Genomic DNA, 15,565 nt, shown 5'->3' on the forward strand with positions numbered 1-15,565 from the left:
TCCATTTAAAATATCACAAATTTATTTTTATAAAAGTTGGCTGCAAATTTTGAAATATGTTCAATCCTGTTACTTTAAATTTAAGAGAAACAAAGATAAGTGAATCAAAAAAGGCTCCCTCATAACTACTGAGCTCCTTTTTCTCTCTACTCCAACACTGCACCCCTCCTATGAACCTTCACTTGCCACAACTTGGGAATCCTGAATTCTGCGAATAAAATCTTCCCTAGGAGGGAATTTTGGAGCCCATCACTTTTCTGAGAGCTTTGTTCACATCCTTATTTCTCATGCTGTAGATCAGGTGATTCAGCATGGGAATCACAATTGTGTAGAACACGGTGGCCACTTTGTCAACATCTCCTCTGTTGCCTGAACTCAGCCTGCAATAAACAGAGAAGATTGTTCCATGGAAGACAGTGATGGCTGTGAGGTGGGAGGCACAGGTGGAGAAAACTTTGTGCCTGCTCTCTACAGAGCGCATCTTCAGGATGGTGGTGAGAATTAGCAGGTAGGAGGTGAGGATGATCACGATGGTAACGCTCTCATTTAAAGTGGCCACCAGGAACAGCAGTGCCTCATTCACAGTGACATCAGAGCAAGCAAGACTTAGGAGAGAGGGTAGATCACAGAAGAAGTGGTTAATCACATTAGATCTATAGAAGGGGATCCTAAGAGCTAAGCACAAGTGAATCAGAGAACACACCGTCCCACAGAAGTAGCAGCAAGAAGTCAGCTCCACATGCAGCTTCTGAGACATGGTGACCATGTACAGCAGGGGGTTACAGATGGCCACAAAGCAGTCATAGGCCTTCACGGCCAGCAGGAAGACCTCAGTGACTCCACATGTGCAAAACAAGTAGAATTGCACCATGCACCCCAGGAAGGAGATGGCTTTGTCCTTGTTGAAGATATTAGCCAACATCTTTGGCACAATTATTGAGGAATGGCAGAAATCTACAAAGGACAAGTGGTTGAGGAAAAAGTACATGGGGGTGTGAAGTCGAGAGCTGACCTGAATCAGTGCAATCATGCCCAGGTTGGCTAACAACGTGACTCCATAGATGAGAAGGAACAGCAGGAAGAGGGAGACTCTCAACTCAGGGACATCTGATAGTCCAAGGAGAATGAACTCAGCCACAGTGGTGCAGTTTTCCTTGCCCATGTCTCCAATTTATGCAGGATTAAAGGAGAAAAAAACCTAAAACTCATTCTCCATTATATAGTCTAAATTTTAGTTTTGGCTGTATCCTGTAAAAAGATATCAGAAGTAGGATAGCTAATTTTATCAGCAAAGAACAGAAATTTTGGGAAATTTGAAAAAGTTCAGCATTGTATAATACAAATGCATAAAACATGCAGTTTAATTCAAAGATCAAAGACATTGGCATTTAAAAAACTTATAGAGTTCTTTTAATTAATCTTTCACAATTGAGAGATTGGCACAGAATCATTAGGAAAGAGGTAAAGTTGTTTAGTTTGCTTTATTATTGTATCAAAACAAATCCCATTTTCCTAGCTGACTCCAAATATTGAGATCCTAGAAAATAGTGTTTAGAATACATGGTGCCCCTCTCTGAATTTTCCACTACAGTGATGGGGAGATATAATTAATTAACATGTTAATTCACAAGTGTTTATATTTTATTGATATATTTTAGATGAAGAAGCTCATTTTATAGCATGTAATACCTTTTTTTCTATAAAATTATCCCGGTGATTTGGTTAATTACAATCTTCAATGTTGGCCATGGTTCAGGGAATTGGTACTCTTGGGCACAACTTATTGTAACTATGACTGTTCAGTCCTAAAACATTTATTTGTTAAATAAATTTACTGCTTTCAATCTATTTTAAGAATTGATCAAAGATGTGCACAGAAAATTATTAAGAAAAACACCCACTGCTGCACTGCACTATTATTTGTAATATTAAAAGTTAGAAATAAAATATAAAATAAGAGAAATGTGGTCACAATTGTAGTATATATAATGGAAATGCTTGCAGTTATAAAAATGATAAGACTGTGATAAATGATAAAATGGAAAGTTACAATACAGCCAGATTGAATGTAAAGAATGTTATATAATATAATAATGTATAATATATGTATTTATTCTACTCACACACATAAGCTGCATCATATATTTAATCCATGCAACATCAATGAGCATAAATATTTATTTCAAAAAACTAGATAAACTTACCTGATTTCTCACAAAACATCATTATGATGGAGGGGAATGGGGGAAAAGGATGGAATTGTTTAAATTAGGGACATATACTTTCCAAATCTTTGACACACAGCAAGTGTAAAGTGAGGGTGAGAAGCCTCATATTCTCTCTCCCTGACCCTTGATAGATACACACATCATTGTAGAGGCACAAGTTGAGTACTCTGGGCTGAAAAGAATCTGGACTAGAGACCAACACAGCCAGGTATTTTTCCCATTCTTCAACTGATTGCAAAGATACACAGGAGGCATATAACTAAATGCCAGATTGAAAATTACTAAAATGTTCTGAAGATATGATTTTCTCTCTTAAAATGACCAGAAGAAGTAAGTTACATGTCCTTCCCCAAGATCGAACTAGTACATACTTTCAAAAACCCCTTCCTATTTTCAAATATAAAGAAAAAATCAAGCTGTTAATTGCCCATAGAGCAGTGTTTCTTTGTCAGGAGTGACTTGAATCCCAGTGGAATATTTGTCAATGTCTGGAGACATTTTTGGTTGTTACAAGAGGAAGGGGGTGCTATTGACATGTAGAGGGGACACTGCCGAACACTCTCCAGTGCCCTCTGCAAAGCATATGAAGGTCCCTGCCCACAGCACACACAACAAAACATTATCTGGACCAACATTTTAATGATGCCTTATTTAAGAAACCTGCTATAGAGGGACATTTCAAAGTGCTTTGCACAAAGACAAAATAATTCCTCTTCTTTCTGCTTCACAGGTGGTTCTCATGTCCATGTACCTCCATGAACAGTCCTGTGGGCCTCCTACTGCCACCCTCAGCACCAAGATGACTGTTAGGAAAATCTCCATGCAGTCTTAACCAAGTCGCATGGACAGAGTTAGCATAATAGAGGGGAGAGAGGGAAGGATAGAGAAAACAAGTGCTTATGCCAATGTCTTCACACTGCTTTACATCTCACACTGAGAGCTGTTATAAGATGTTTGGTTTTACAGATTAAATAGATCCCACTTCCCACCAAAATTGTCCCCTAATACACAATGAGAAAAATATTGTCATCAAGGAGTGCTCAAACCATGGCATTTAAAAAAACATTATCTGATTAAGAGAGGGATAAAACACAGATTTAAAAATTCTCTAATATTATTACCATCCTTTGGAATTCCCCTTCTGGAGTGTATGACTATAATAAGCTACCTCCATGAGGAAAACACATCAGGCTTCCAGCCCCCAGAAAATATAGTTTATGCTCATTCCAAAAAATACAAAATGTAGCTCAGCAAGCCATCCTAATGTAACACAATTACATTCAGACTTCTTGTAAATTGCAGAACATTATATGCCACATCCAAGCATTGCCTCTGTGAGCCAGTGCTCACATTGCCATTTCATATTATGAAATTATATAAATAGGCACTATAAAATTTGTTTCACACTCAAAAGCTCCTACCTAAAGGGCATAGAGTCTGAAACCACACCAGAGATCCTCCAAATACCAGAAAGGAGTGGGGATAAAGAGTCCCTTTTACTAAGAACACTAATAATTGCTTATATTTACTGAGTACTGCTCATGTGCCAGATACTATTCTAAATACAATTATGAACATATTTTATCTTCATAAAACTGGTTGACATTAGTACTGTTATTTCCCCTTTTAAAATAAGGTTATGGAGGCACAGCAGATGTAACTCACCCACAGTCACACACAGAATCCCTGATAGAGACAGGTCAAGTGTGGCTTTTTGGCTTGTGCCATCTGTGCAACTCTAAGGAAAAGCAGAGCTCCAGAGTGGTACTGGGGGTGCAGACTCCCTATTCAATGCTTGTGGCCATTAAATGGGAATATCTCAAGGATCTCCCTAAGCTCTGCTTCCTTCTTGACTAATACAGCAATGTCAACCTGAATGAGCAGTGTTCAAATCACAGTCTGTGTGCCCCAAGAGAAACCAAACATTTCAATAATTCCATTGATATAAGGAGTTACAATCTATATGTGTTTTCTAAACTGATCTGAGAATTATCTTCATTGTAGGAGGCTTTCTGGGTTTCCTTTTGTAACTAGCATTCTCACAACCCCTTTTCTCTCGCTCTTTAAAAAAGCATGAGATTTCTCTAATCCATTCATACTTACCATGTGAATCACTCTGATGAGAAAAAGAAAAGCAAACATCCAAAGCCTAAACTTGAAATGATATTCATGAGGGCTGAAGTTGTCTTTAATGGAAACACTTCAAACCCATGGTATGGCTTGTTTTTCTATGATGTTTGTAAATCTTTTCATTGAAAAGAATCTCAGTTGACATGTACTATAGCCAATATAACCTTGGCCAGGCGTGGTGATTAGTGCCCTTGATCTGAGCGTGTTGGGAGGGGGACATGGTGACCAGATCTCTCGATCTCAGGAGTTAGAGACCACCTTGGGCATCACGGAAGAACCTTATCTCTACAAAAAAAATACAAAATTAGCCAAGCTGGGTGGCATGCACCTATATTCCCAGCTGCTTGGGAGTCTGAGATGGGAGGATCACTTAAGCCCAGGAGATCCGGGCTGCAAGCTGTGCTTGTGCCACTGCACTCTATCCTGAGTAACAAAGAGAGAACCTCTCTCTCTCTATATATATATATATATACATATATATATATATATATCCTTTACCTATTGGCTATTGTGTATGAGTTTATACATAATGTATACATGTATAGTAAACTATATGTACTCAGATATATAGTAGAATGATGAAAACATTTGTTTAATACCTATTCACTTTGTTCTTAGTGTACTGCCAAACTATTTTCTCAAACTCATCTATCTTGAAGACGAGAGTCATGATAGAAAAGCTGAAAGTGCATCTATAGAGAATATCATTACCAGTGGTGCCTTATGTCATATAGGCAACCCACTCACAAGAAAGCTGCATAACTTATCTGTCTTAGGCTTAAAGGGATGGAAGTTGTTTTGAAAACTTGATTTAAATTTAAAACAGTTGTAATTAATTTAATGGTCACTATTCATAAACTGAATAATACAAATGTGAAGCACTAAGCTTTTGATGACATGTGCTTAAACCATATAAGATGCTATCTGAATAAAATATTGCATTAGCAAGTATTAATAAAATCAATAATTTAAAATTTAACAAATTTTATTATTTTAAAATGTTTCCTCAATGTGGAATAATGGAAGATGGTGAATTATTACATAATAAAACATTGTGAAGTTTTTTTGGTAGCATTCCCAGAATTTGAGAACGTGAATGACTCTAATGACTGTATAACAAACCACTCCAAAACCTATTGGCTAAACACAACAACCTCTTATTGCCTGCGACTCTATTGCATGGATCATCCAGGTGGTTCTGCTCACCTGTCCCTGGCATGGCTGATCTTGGCTTGTCTTGCTTGTGTGTATACTGTCAGCTGGCAGGTCAGATCATCTCACAGGGCTTCACATTCAAGTCTGGTAGATTGCCAGAGAAAAGCCCTTGTGATGGGGATATGGGCTTATTTTTCTCATTATCAAATATCCTATTTCATGCTTGTTCCCATGGCAGCTTTTCAGGATTTCAAAAGATGGTGACATTCAGTATTTGATTTAATATTAAAACAATGTCCCAACTTCTGAGAAAATTAAAAATTGTATAAGAACCAGATGTGTACAGAGGATAAATTTTTGAATACCTGGAGATACAGATATCAAAAGAAAAAGTATTCCCTCCTCAGGCATTTAATATCTAAAACACTATTCCTTACATTTTGAAAAATTTTTCTATTACAAGGATTATTTAGTTGATTCTTTATCAAATAATATATGTAAAATATATCACTTTAATGATTATCATAACTTTAATAATCATCATAAGGTCAAAATAATATGAACACTCTAAATAAATTTAAGAAGTTTATATAAGATTGTTCCCCAGATGATTTTTTCTCCCTTAACAAAACACCTGGAAATTTACTTCTTCCACTATATTGATGATTTGTTTGGAACTGTATCTAGACACATTGAAAAGCAGAAGGGTATACAATTTATTCGAATGAAAGTGAGTTATTAAGGTAAGAAAGAGCTAGCATTTTTAATTTGCTATGTTAAAAAGGTCTTGATATTAATGATTACCTGATTTTTATTAATTTTGAATAAGTTTATGTAGCCAAAGAGCTTTCAACACTTAAGACTACTTCAAATAGCTTTTTATAAAGGTTGTTGGGAATTCTGTTGAGAAGGATTCAGAGATTATTTCCATGCTCATAAAAAAAAAGTCATAATGGATTGATAAAGTTTGTGATGTCTAACAGTATGACATACAGGTTGGGCAGGTGTTCATCATCCCTAATTTGGTACATAGGATTTTCTAAGATCTGATCCATTATTCATCAGTATCTGGTGAAGTCTATTATGGTTTATCAGATGGTCCTTTGAAAAACACATTCAGGATGTAGCCCATATCGTATTAACATTTCAGTTCATGTCAAGTAACCTGTATACATACACACACACACACACACACACACACACACACAAACACACACATTATATTATGTTAGCTCAAGAAAATAAGCATTAGATCTTTGACTAGGTATTACGTTCTTACCTACTTGGTTTTATTCACATTGTTTCCTCCAGAAGAAAACTCCTTTCTCCCTGGAATGTATGTCCTAAACTCTGCCCATTTCCTTTTCAAAAGCTGGTTTAAAACAATACCTCTTTCATTAAGACATCCTTCTAAAATCCCTAAATGGATTTGAGCTTTCTCTTCTCTCAAACTCTCTTTGGTACATATTAATTTCTGCCTGGCACAATGGCCACTTCTTCATTGTCCTATTATCAACACAGTTTTGCATCCTTGAAGACGAGGACTATTTCTTCTTTTCACTTATTTTGCACATTTATAAAAGAAATTCAAATGTTTCCTAAGTACTTAGTCTATTCCTGGTATCTTATAAGAAAAGGATATGAAATTAATATCCATTGACTTACACAAGGTGTCCATTATATTTTAATCTTCACAGACTATGATCTAACCTATGCTATACTAATTTCAAAAATTAAATATTAAAGATTAGAGGGATTACTGATGTTTCCCAGAAAGTAAGAGGCAGAGCTAAGTTTAATCAGTTGAAAAGAAAATCCATTTCGTTCAGTTGCACAACCCTAACTTTATTTATTTGTAAAGATACCTTTAAGATCAATATTTATGGACAGAATTTATTTATATGTGTGACAAACTCCATGAAAGTAACAGGCTCAATAAGAGAAGACTTTGGTGTCCAGTATCTCGGTGACTGTATCCTTGACATCTTTATTTCTCAGACTGTAGATCAGGGGATTCAACATGGGGATCACCACTGCGTAAAACACAGAGGCCACTTTGACTGTGTGTCTGGAGTTTTTGGAGTTGGGCACACAGTAGAGGAAGAGGATGGTGCCATGGAAGATGGTGATGCCGGTCAGGTGGGAGGCACAGGTGGAGAAGGCTTTGCAGAGCCCACTGACTGAACGCATCTTGAGGATGGTTACAACGATGAATGCATAAGATGTGAGAACGATGAGTAGTGTGCTGACTTCATTAAAGGTGGCAAGAAAGAATAGCAGCCACTGGCTGATGTAAGCATCAGAGCAAGAAAGGGGGAGTAGTGAGGAGAACTCACAGAAGTGATTGATTGTGTTGAAACCATGAAAACACAACTTTAAATCAGAGCATGTCAGTATCAAGGAACATGCGACTGCCCAGGCATAGGATCCTACAACCAGCAGCATGCAGAGCTTCTGGGACACAGCAACTGTGTAGAGCAGAGGGTTGCAAATGACCACGAAGCGGTCATAGGCCATCACAGCTAATAAAAAGGATTCAGTGACCACAAAGGTACAGAAGAAAAAGAATTGTACTACACATCCTAAAAATGGAATGGTTCTGTCTTTGACAACGAGGTTCACCAACTTCTTGGGAGCAACAATGGAGGAATAGCAGAAATCCACAAAGGAGAGTTGGCTGAGGAAAAAGTACATGGGGGTATGCAGTTTGGGGTTGATTTTGATGATCACAATCAACCCAATATTCCCTAACACAGTGACACTGTAGATGGCCAGAAAAACCAGGAAGAGTGGGACTTGCAGTTCTGGGTAATCTGAGAATCCCAAGAGGGTAAACGTGGTCCCACTTGTATTTCTATCTGTCAGTAACATCTTTTCTGTTTTTCAGAATCTGAAAGTTAGTTCTGAAAACAAAAATGTTAAGGAGAGTAAGAAAATAAGAAATGTGATTGAATACCTTTACCACTCCTGAAGGATGAAGCAAATATCTCTTCCAGAATCGGAGTTTATTGTTTAAGGTTTACTAAATATCTAAAGTGTAAAAACATTGTAATTTTTAAAAATTTCTTTAAAAAATTACTGAGTAAGATATTAAGCTAACTGTAATTTTTAATATTTCCAAATATAGGAAAATGAGATTAAATATTTGTGATCATTTTAAATCAAAAATTTACATAGTACTTTCAGGCCTCCTTGAGCATTATAAATTCATAAAAGATAATCTTATAATATGATGACTTTTTTGTAAATCTTATCAGTTATACAAATCAAAATTTCATAAATTAGTTTTCACATAATTTGTTTATACAATGACATGAACTATCAAAAGCCCTAACGCTTAACATTTGTGCCTTTATTGTTAATTCAGTATAGCAGTTTAATATTTGTCTGACCCAGAAAATCTCCTTAAAATACAACTGAACTAATTGTTTCAGAGTGCATGTTCCTCAACTCATGCTGTACTAATTAGCAATCCTTCCTCATTGCTTGGGAAATAATAAAATTCAAACAGGCCATGCAGATAACCTACTTTATTCTTTATTCTAGAGGTGACAAAGTAGAAGCCAGAGAAACTTTGAATTCTTATTAATATGCATATGAAGAGGAATCTACCCATCTATGACTAAAGTTTTGATCCTTGAACTCCTAGACACGTATCCCATTACCCATTCGAAACTCTGCTTCATTATCTAGGTCCAGATACTAACATATTTCCTTCATTAATAAATGTACTTTCAATTAATAAGCAAACTAGAGACTCTACATAGTCCAATGACAGTTACTGCCACAAAGATATATTAGAAAGCAGCATCAAGATAAAACACATGAGAATGGGATTTAGGAAAATCTTCACACCCAGAAGTAACTATTGTAAGAGTCTGACTTGCAAACTTCCCTTTTCTTCAAGGTCCTCTCTGTCTATCCCTGTCTCCATCTCTATTTCTCTTCTCTCCCTTCAAGACACATCGTATATTCATTGTGTCCATCTATTACCTACGAAAGAGAAGGACTAAAAACTTGGGGTAGTACCGCAACATGAAGACATTTCAGGAGAAAACAGAAAAGAATAATAGGAAAGAATCATTATATTACTCTAATTAGTGTCCAACACCTCTCAGATCCCATCATATCTGTAATCTCTTTCTCTATCAGAATAGACATTATCTCTATTCTCATAACCCACAAACGTTTATAGACGGCCCATCAAGAAAGATGTTAGGTTACATGCAAGACCAAGATATTCAAGGGCTGTCTCTTCCTATGCTCTTGAATTTGTGTATTAAAGACATCTTCAAAAGACAATCCATTACCAACCTATATTTTCTAATTAGCTTATTCTTTCTTTTCTTTCTTTCTTTTTGTTCTTTCTTTCTCTTTCTTTCTTTCTTTTCTTTCTTTCTTTTCCTTCCTTCCTTCCTTCCTTCCTTCCTTCCTTCCTTCCTTCCTCCCTCCCTCCCTTCCTTCTCTCTTCTTTTTAAATTTTTTTTTTGCTCCTCTGTTGCCCAGGCTGAAGTGCATTGCATAATCTGTGCTGACTGTAACCTCCGCCTCCCAGGTTCAACTGTTTCTCCTGCCTCAGCCTCTTGAGTAGCTGAGATTACGCATGTGAGTCACCATGCCTGGCCAGTGCATTCTTTTTTCATCATTTCTTTGTTGTTGCTGGTTGTTTTTTTTTTTTTTTTTTTTTTTTTTGAGACGGAGTCTTGTTCTGTCACCCAGGCTAGAGTACAGTAGCATGATCTCAGCTCACTGCAACCTCCACCTCCTGGGTTACAACGATTCTCCTGCCTCAGCCTCCAGAGTAGCAGGAATTACAGGCACATACCACCATGCCCGGCTAATTTTTGTATTTTTAGTAGAGACAGGGTTTCACTATTTTGGCCAAGTTTGTCTTAAACTCCTGACCTCGTGATCGACCCACCTCGGCCTCCCAAAGTGCTGTGATTATAGGAGTGAGCTGCACCTGGCCACATTTTTTTCTTAATATTGCAATTTATTTATCTAAAGCATTTAAATTTTTATTTTAAACTAATGTTACATTTTACATAATGGCCTTTGTATCCAAAATCCAACTATTAAGTAGCCAATAAAAGTTTGAGTATTTGAATCTAGGAAATAAGACAGATGAATTGTTCTTTCCTGTAGTTTCTCTTCCTTCAAATTTAGCTGTTATTTTTGCTTTTAGGGCTGACATATGTTTCCTTTTACATAATCTTTTTTTTTTTTTTTTTTTTTTTTATTATACTTTAGGGTTTTAGGGTACATGTGCACAATGTGCAGGTTTGTTACATATGTATCCATGTGCCATGTTGATTTCCTGCACCCATTAATTCGTCATTTAGCATTAGGTGTATCTCCTAATGCTGTCCCTCCCCCCTCCCCCCACCCCACAACAGTCCCCGGAGCGTGATGTTCCCCTTCCTGTGTCCGTGAGTTCTCATTGTTCAATTCCCACCTATGAGTGAGAACATGCGGTGTTTGGTTTTTTGTCCTTGCGATAGTTTACTGAGAATGATGTTTTCCAGTTTCATCCATGTCCCTACAAAGGACGCGAACTCATCATTTTTTATGGCTGCATAGTATTCCATGGTGTATATGTGCCACATTTTCTTAATCCAGTCTATCGTTGTTGGACATTTGGGTTGGTTCCAAGTCTTTGCTATTGTGAATAGTGCCGCAATAAACATACGTGTGCATGTGTCTTTATAGCAGCATGATTTATAGTCCTTTGGGTATATACCCAGTAATGGGATTGCTGGGTCAAATGGTATTTCTAGTTCGAGATCCCTGAGGAATCGCCACACTGACTTCCACAATGGTTGAACTAGTTTACAGTCCCACCAACAGTGTAAAAGTGTTCCTATTTCTCCACATCCTCTCCAGCACCTGTTGTTTCCTGATTTTTTAATGATGGCCATTCTAACTGGTGTGAGATGGTATCTCACTGTGGTTTTGATTTGCATTTCTCTGATGGCCAGTGATGAGGAGCATTTCTTCATGTGTTTTTTGGCTGCATAAATGTCTTCTTTTGAGAAGTGTCTGTTCATGTCCTCTGCCCACTTTTTGATGGGGTTGTTTGTTTTTTTCTTGTAAATTTGTTTGAGTTCATTGTAGATTCTGGATATTAGCCCTTTGTCAGATGAGTATAAACAGAACCAAAGACAAAAACCACATGATTATCTCAATAGATGCAGAAAAGGCCTTTGACAAAATTCAACAACCCTTCATGCTAAAAACTCTCAATAAATTAGGTATTGATGGGACGTATCTCAAAATAATAAGAGCTATCTACAACAAACCCACAGCCAATATCATACTGAATGGGCAAAAACTGGAAGCATTCCCTCTGAAAACTGGCACAAGACAGGGATGCCCTCTCTCACCGCTACTATTCAACATAGTGCTGGAAGTTCTGGCCAGAGCAATCAGGCAGGAGAAGGAAATAAAGGGTATTCAATTAGGAAAAGAGGAAGTCAAATTGTCCCTGTTTGCAGATGACATGATTGTATATCTAGAAAACCCCATTGTCTCAGCCCAAAATCTCCTTAAGCTGATTAGCAACTTCAGCAAAGTCTCAGGATACAAAATTAATGTACAAAAATCACAAGCATTCTTGTACACCAATAACAGACAAACAGAGAGCCAAATCATGAGTGAACTCCCATTCACAATTGCTTCAAAGAGAATAAAATACCTAGGAATCCAACTTACAAGGGATGTGAAGGACCTCTTCAAGGAGAACTACAAACCACTGCTCAATGAAATAAAAGAGGATACAAACAAATGGAAGAACATTCCATGCTCATGGGTTGGAAGAATCAATATCGTGAAAATGGCCATACTGCCCAAGGTAATTTATAGATTCAATGCCATCCCCATCAAGCTACCAATGACTTTCTTCACAGAATTGGAAAAAACTACTTTAAAGTTCATATGGAACCAAAAAAGAGCCCGCATCGCCAAGTCAATCCTAAGCCAAAAGAACAAAGCTGGAGGCATCACGCTACCTGACTTTAAACTATACTACAAGGCTACAGTAACCAAAACAGCATGGTACTGATACCACCACAGAGACATAGATCAATGGAACAGAACAGAGCCCTCAGAAATGATGCCGCATAGCTACAACTATCTGATCTTTGACAAACCTGACAAAAACAAGAAATGGGGAAAGGATTCCCTATTTAATAAATGGTGCTGGGAAAACTGGCTAGCCATATGTAGAAAGCTGCAACTGGATCCCTTCCTTACACCTTATACAAAAATTAATTCAAGATGGATTAAAGACTTATATGTTAGACCTAAAACCATTAAAATCCTACAAGAAAACCTAGGCAATACCATTCAGGACATAGGCGTGGGCAAGGACTTCATGTCTAAAACACCAAAAGCAATGGCAACAAAAGCCAAAATCGACAAATGGGATCTCATTAAACTAAAGAGCTTCTGCACAGCAAAAGAAACTATCATCAGAGTGAACAGGCAACCTACACAATGGGAGAAAATTTTTGCAACATAATCTTAATTACAGCTGTTGTCTTCTATTTTTTTCACTAGAGTCTGTTACCTCTCTGTTTAATTCAATTTACTTAAATATTGTCTATTCTACCTTGTCTTTTCCTCCAAAACTTAACAGAAGCAAGGCAATACACATTCCTAATATTCTTAAAGCTCTTCTATATCCCCATCCCAGTTACCAGTTTTTCATGAGGCTATTGTTCAGTGGTCAGGCCTTCTGATACAAAGCTTCACAGAAAGAGAGCACTTCCTGTTCTTTGCACATTCACACATAGTTTTCAAGAACTGTTCAGTCCTAAGAGTGCATTTTCCTCCTCCTAAGTTGTTATATAGATTGAAATTAATATCAATCTGTCTTTAGAATCTTAAAACATACTTGCTGATGGTGAAGGTAGGACATTTCCAGGCTGAGAGTGATACATGTATCCTTATATCTACAGTTATACCTAGGAGACATGAACCCTAGAGACTCCCTATTACCCCAGTCTCCTGAGGTCACAAAAAAGACAAGTAAAATTAAACACCATTATCTGATGTAATTCTAATATACTAGAAAACCTGCAGAAAAAAATAACAGAGCATAGGGAGCACTTCATATAAAACAATTTATATTTGAAAGTTATCTTCCTCAGCCCTCTGATCACTTCCATATATTTCTTCAATTATGAGAAAATATATAATTTTAAAATCATTGGTATCAGATACTGATTCACTGACTACTATTTGCCGGGCATAATCCTCTTCCTCCACACACTCTGACCATATGGAAAAACATGAAGATCTAGCTTTCAGGTGATCCTGACTCATTTAGAGCTAAAGCATAAATATGACAAAGTAGACATTCAATTGGATAAATATTATAGTCCCTGTTAAATCTCTGTCCTATTCATTACTCCTTTTCCCTGCTGTCTTCTCCAGCTATTCTGACTTCTGTTGTTTCTTTAAAAAATAACACAGTCCTTCCTTCCAACTATTCTACTGATGTTTTCTCTGCCTGGAATTCCTTTACTTTTTTCTCAAATGTAAAATTTTTCGTTAGATGTTCTGTGAACACATTATTATAATTTAAGAGTCCCCTTACTACTCAAATTTATTGTTTAAAATAGCATCATTAAAACATATTTTAATCATTATGCATTGCATTTATATTACAGTGTATCCTCACTTATCATCAGTAGGTTTTTGGAAATTGAGACTTGAAGTGAAATAATATATAATAAAACTATTTTTTTCAACAATGTTATAATAAAATAAGGTGGAAAAAAATGACATCATTTGTGGACCAACTGTAGGTTGTTTTCTATAAAGTCACACTTTCCAAGAACCTATTGATGATGTTAAGTGAGGCACGGCTATCTATTGTGTGTTTCTTCCTCCTAGAATAAAAGTTCCAGGAAAGCAAGGATTTTTCATTGTTTTCTTCACTGATATGTTCCATGTTCTTAGATCACTAACTGATCTAACACAAAGCGTACATATCAGAAATATTTCTTGCATGAGAAATATGACCTTCTATATAACTGGAAATAGAGCCAAACCTACCAGAACTAAGGGTAATTAGAGAACAGAGACATTGTACACACACAGACACACACACAAACTTGATGTTTTTAGAAAACACAATTTTTTAATGTAAATATATACTATTGTAATCTTTTGATGGAGTGAAAGATGCGCCACTCCAAAATATTCCAGATCGGTATATCAGTTTGAGTAAAAACATTTGGAAAAATGCAGTTTCAGAAAAGGTGAACAGATCTGTCTCTTTCTGCATACAGCAAGCAATGAAGGTTCTTCTGAGATAGGCACCTTCTCCATTCCAGGGCTAGAAAGTGGCTCTTATCACAAGAGACTTGAAATTAGAGACTATGAGGGACCTGAATAAACATACTTAATAAAGAACCCTTATCTTCCACCTGGTTTACAGCCCCTCATCTGTCTCGTAGTGATTCCCCTAGAAAATTTCACTGCTCTAGCCATATTTTCTTTGTCCTGTCATTCTTCTAAAATTAATTGTTCTTTTGTCTGCAAAGTATGAAAGCATGTTGCATTGGTCACTTCTTCAGATGTCACTGTCTTGTGAGGATCCCCATGTATACGTGAAACTAATAAAATTAGTGTACTTAAAAAAATTTTATTTTAAGTTCAAGGGTACAAGTGCAGGTTTGTTACCTAGGTAAACTTACCTCATGGGGGGTTGTTGTACAGACTATTTCATCACCCAGGCATTAAGTCTAGTGCCCATTAGTTGTTTTTCCTGATCCTCTCTCTCTGCCCACCCTGCACCCCTCAAATGGTCACAGTGTATGTTGTTTCCCTCTATGTTGCCATATGTTCTCATCATTTAGCTCCCACATATAAGTGAGAGCATGTGGTATTTGGTTTTCTGTTTCTGTGATAGTTTGCTAAGAATAATGGCCTCCAGCTCCATCCATGTCCCTGCAAAAGACATGATCTTGTTCTTTATTTATAGCTGCTTAGTATCCCAGGTGTATAGGTAAGCATTTTGTTTTTCCAGTCTATCTTTGATGTGC

The 15,565-nt window shown here is 36.8% G+C and overlaps 2 protein-coding genes across 2 annotated transcripts; both read right to left on the minus strand.

Annotated features, from left to right (window-relative positions):
- Positions 1–226: 226 nt before the first annotated feature.
- Positions 227–1,162, minus strand: LOC129490019 (olfactory receptor 5L2-like). The gene has a single exon (XM_055293388.1). The coding sequence runs from the start codon at positions 1,160–1,162 to the stop codon at positions 227–229; it is 936 nt and encodes a 311-aa protein (XP_055149363.1).
- Positions 1,163–7,445: 6,283 nt separating this feature from the next.
- On the minus strand, positions 7,446–8,384 carry OR5D18 (olfactory receptor family 5 subfamily D member 18). Its single transcript, XM_055293402.2, has one exon. The coding sequence runs from the start codon at positions 8,382–8,384 to the stop codon at positions 7,446–7,448; it is 939 nt and encodes a 312-aa protein (XP_055149377.1).
- Between the last annotated feature and the right edge of the window lie 7,181 nt (positions 8,385–15,565).

Source organism: Symphalangus syndactylus, chromosome 1 (assembly GCF_028878055.3).
Source record: "Symphalangus syndactylus isolate Jambi chromosome 1, NHGRI_mSymSyn1-v2.1_pri, whole genome shotgun sequence".
NCBI lineage: Eukaryota > Metazoa > Chordata > Mammalia > Primates > Hylobatidae > Symphalangus > Symphalangus syndactylus.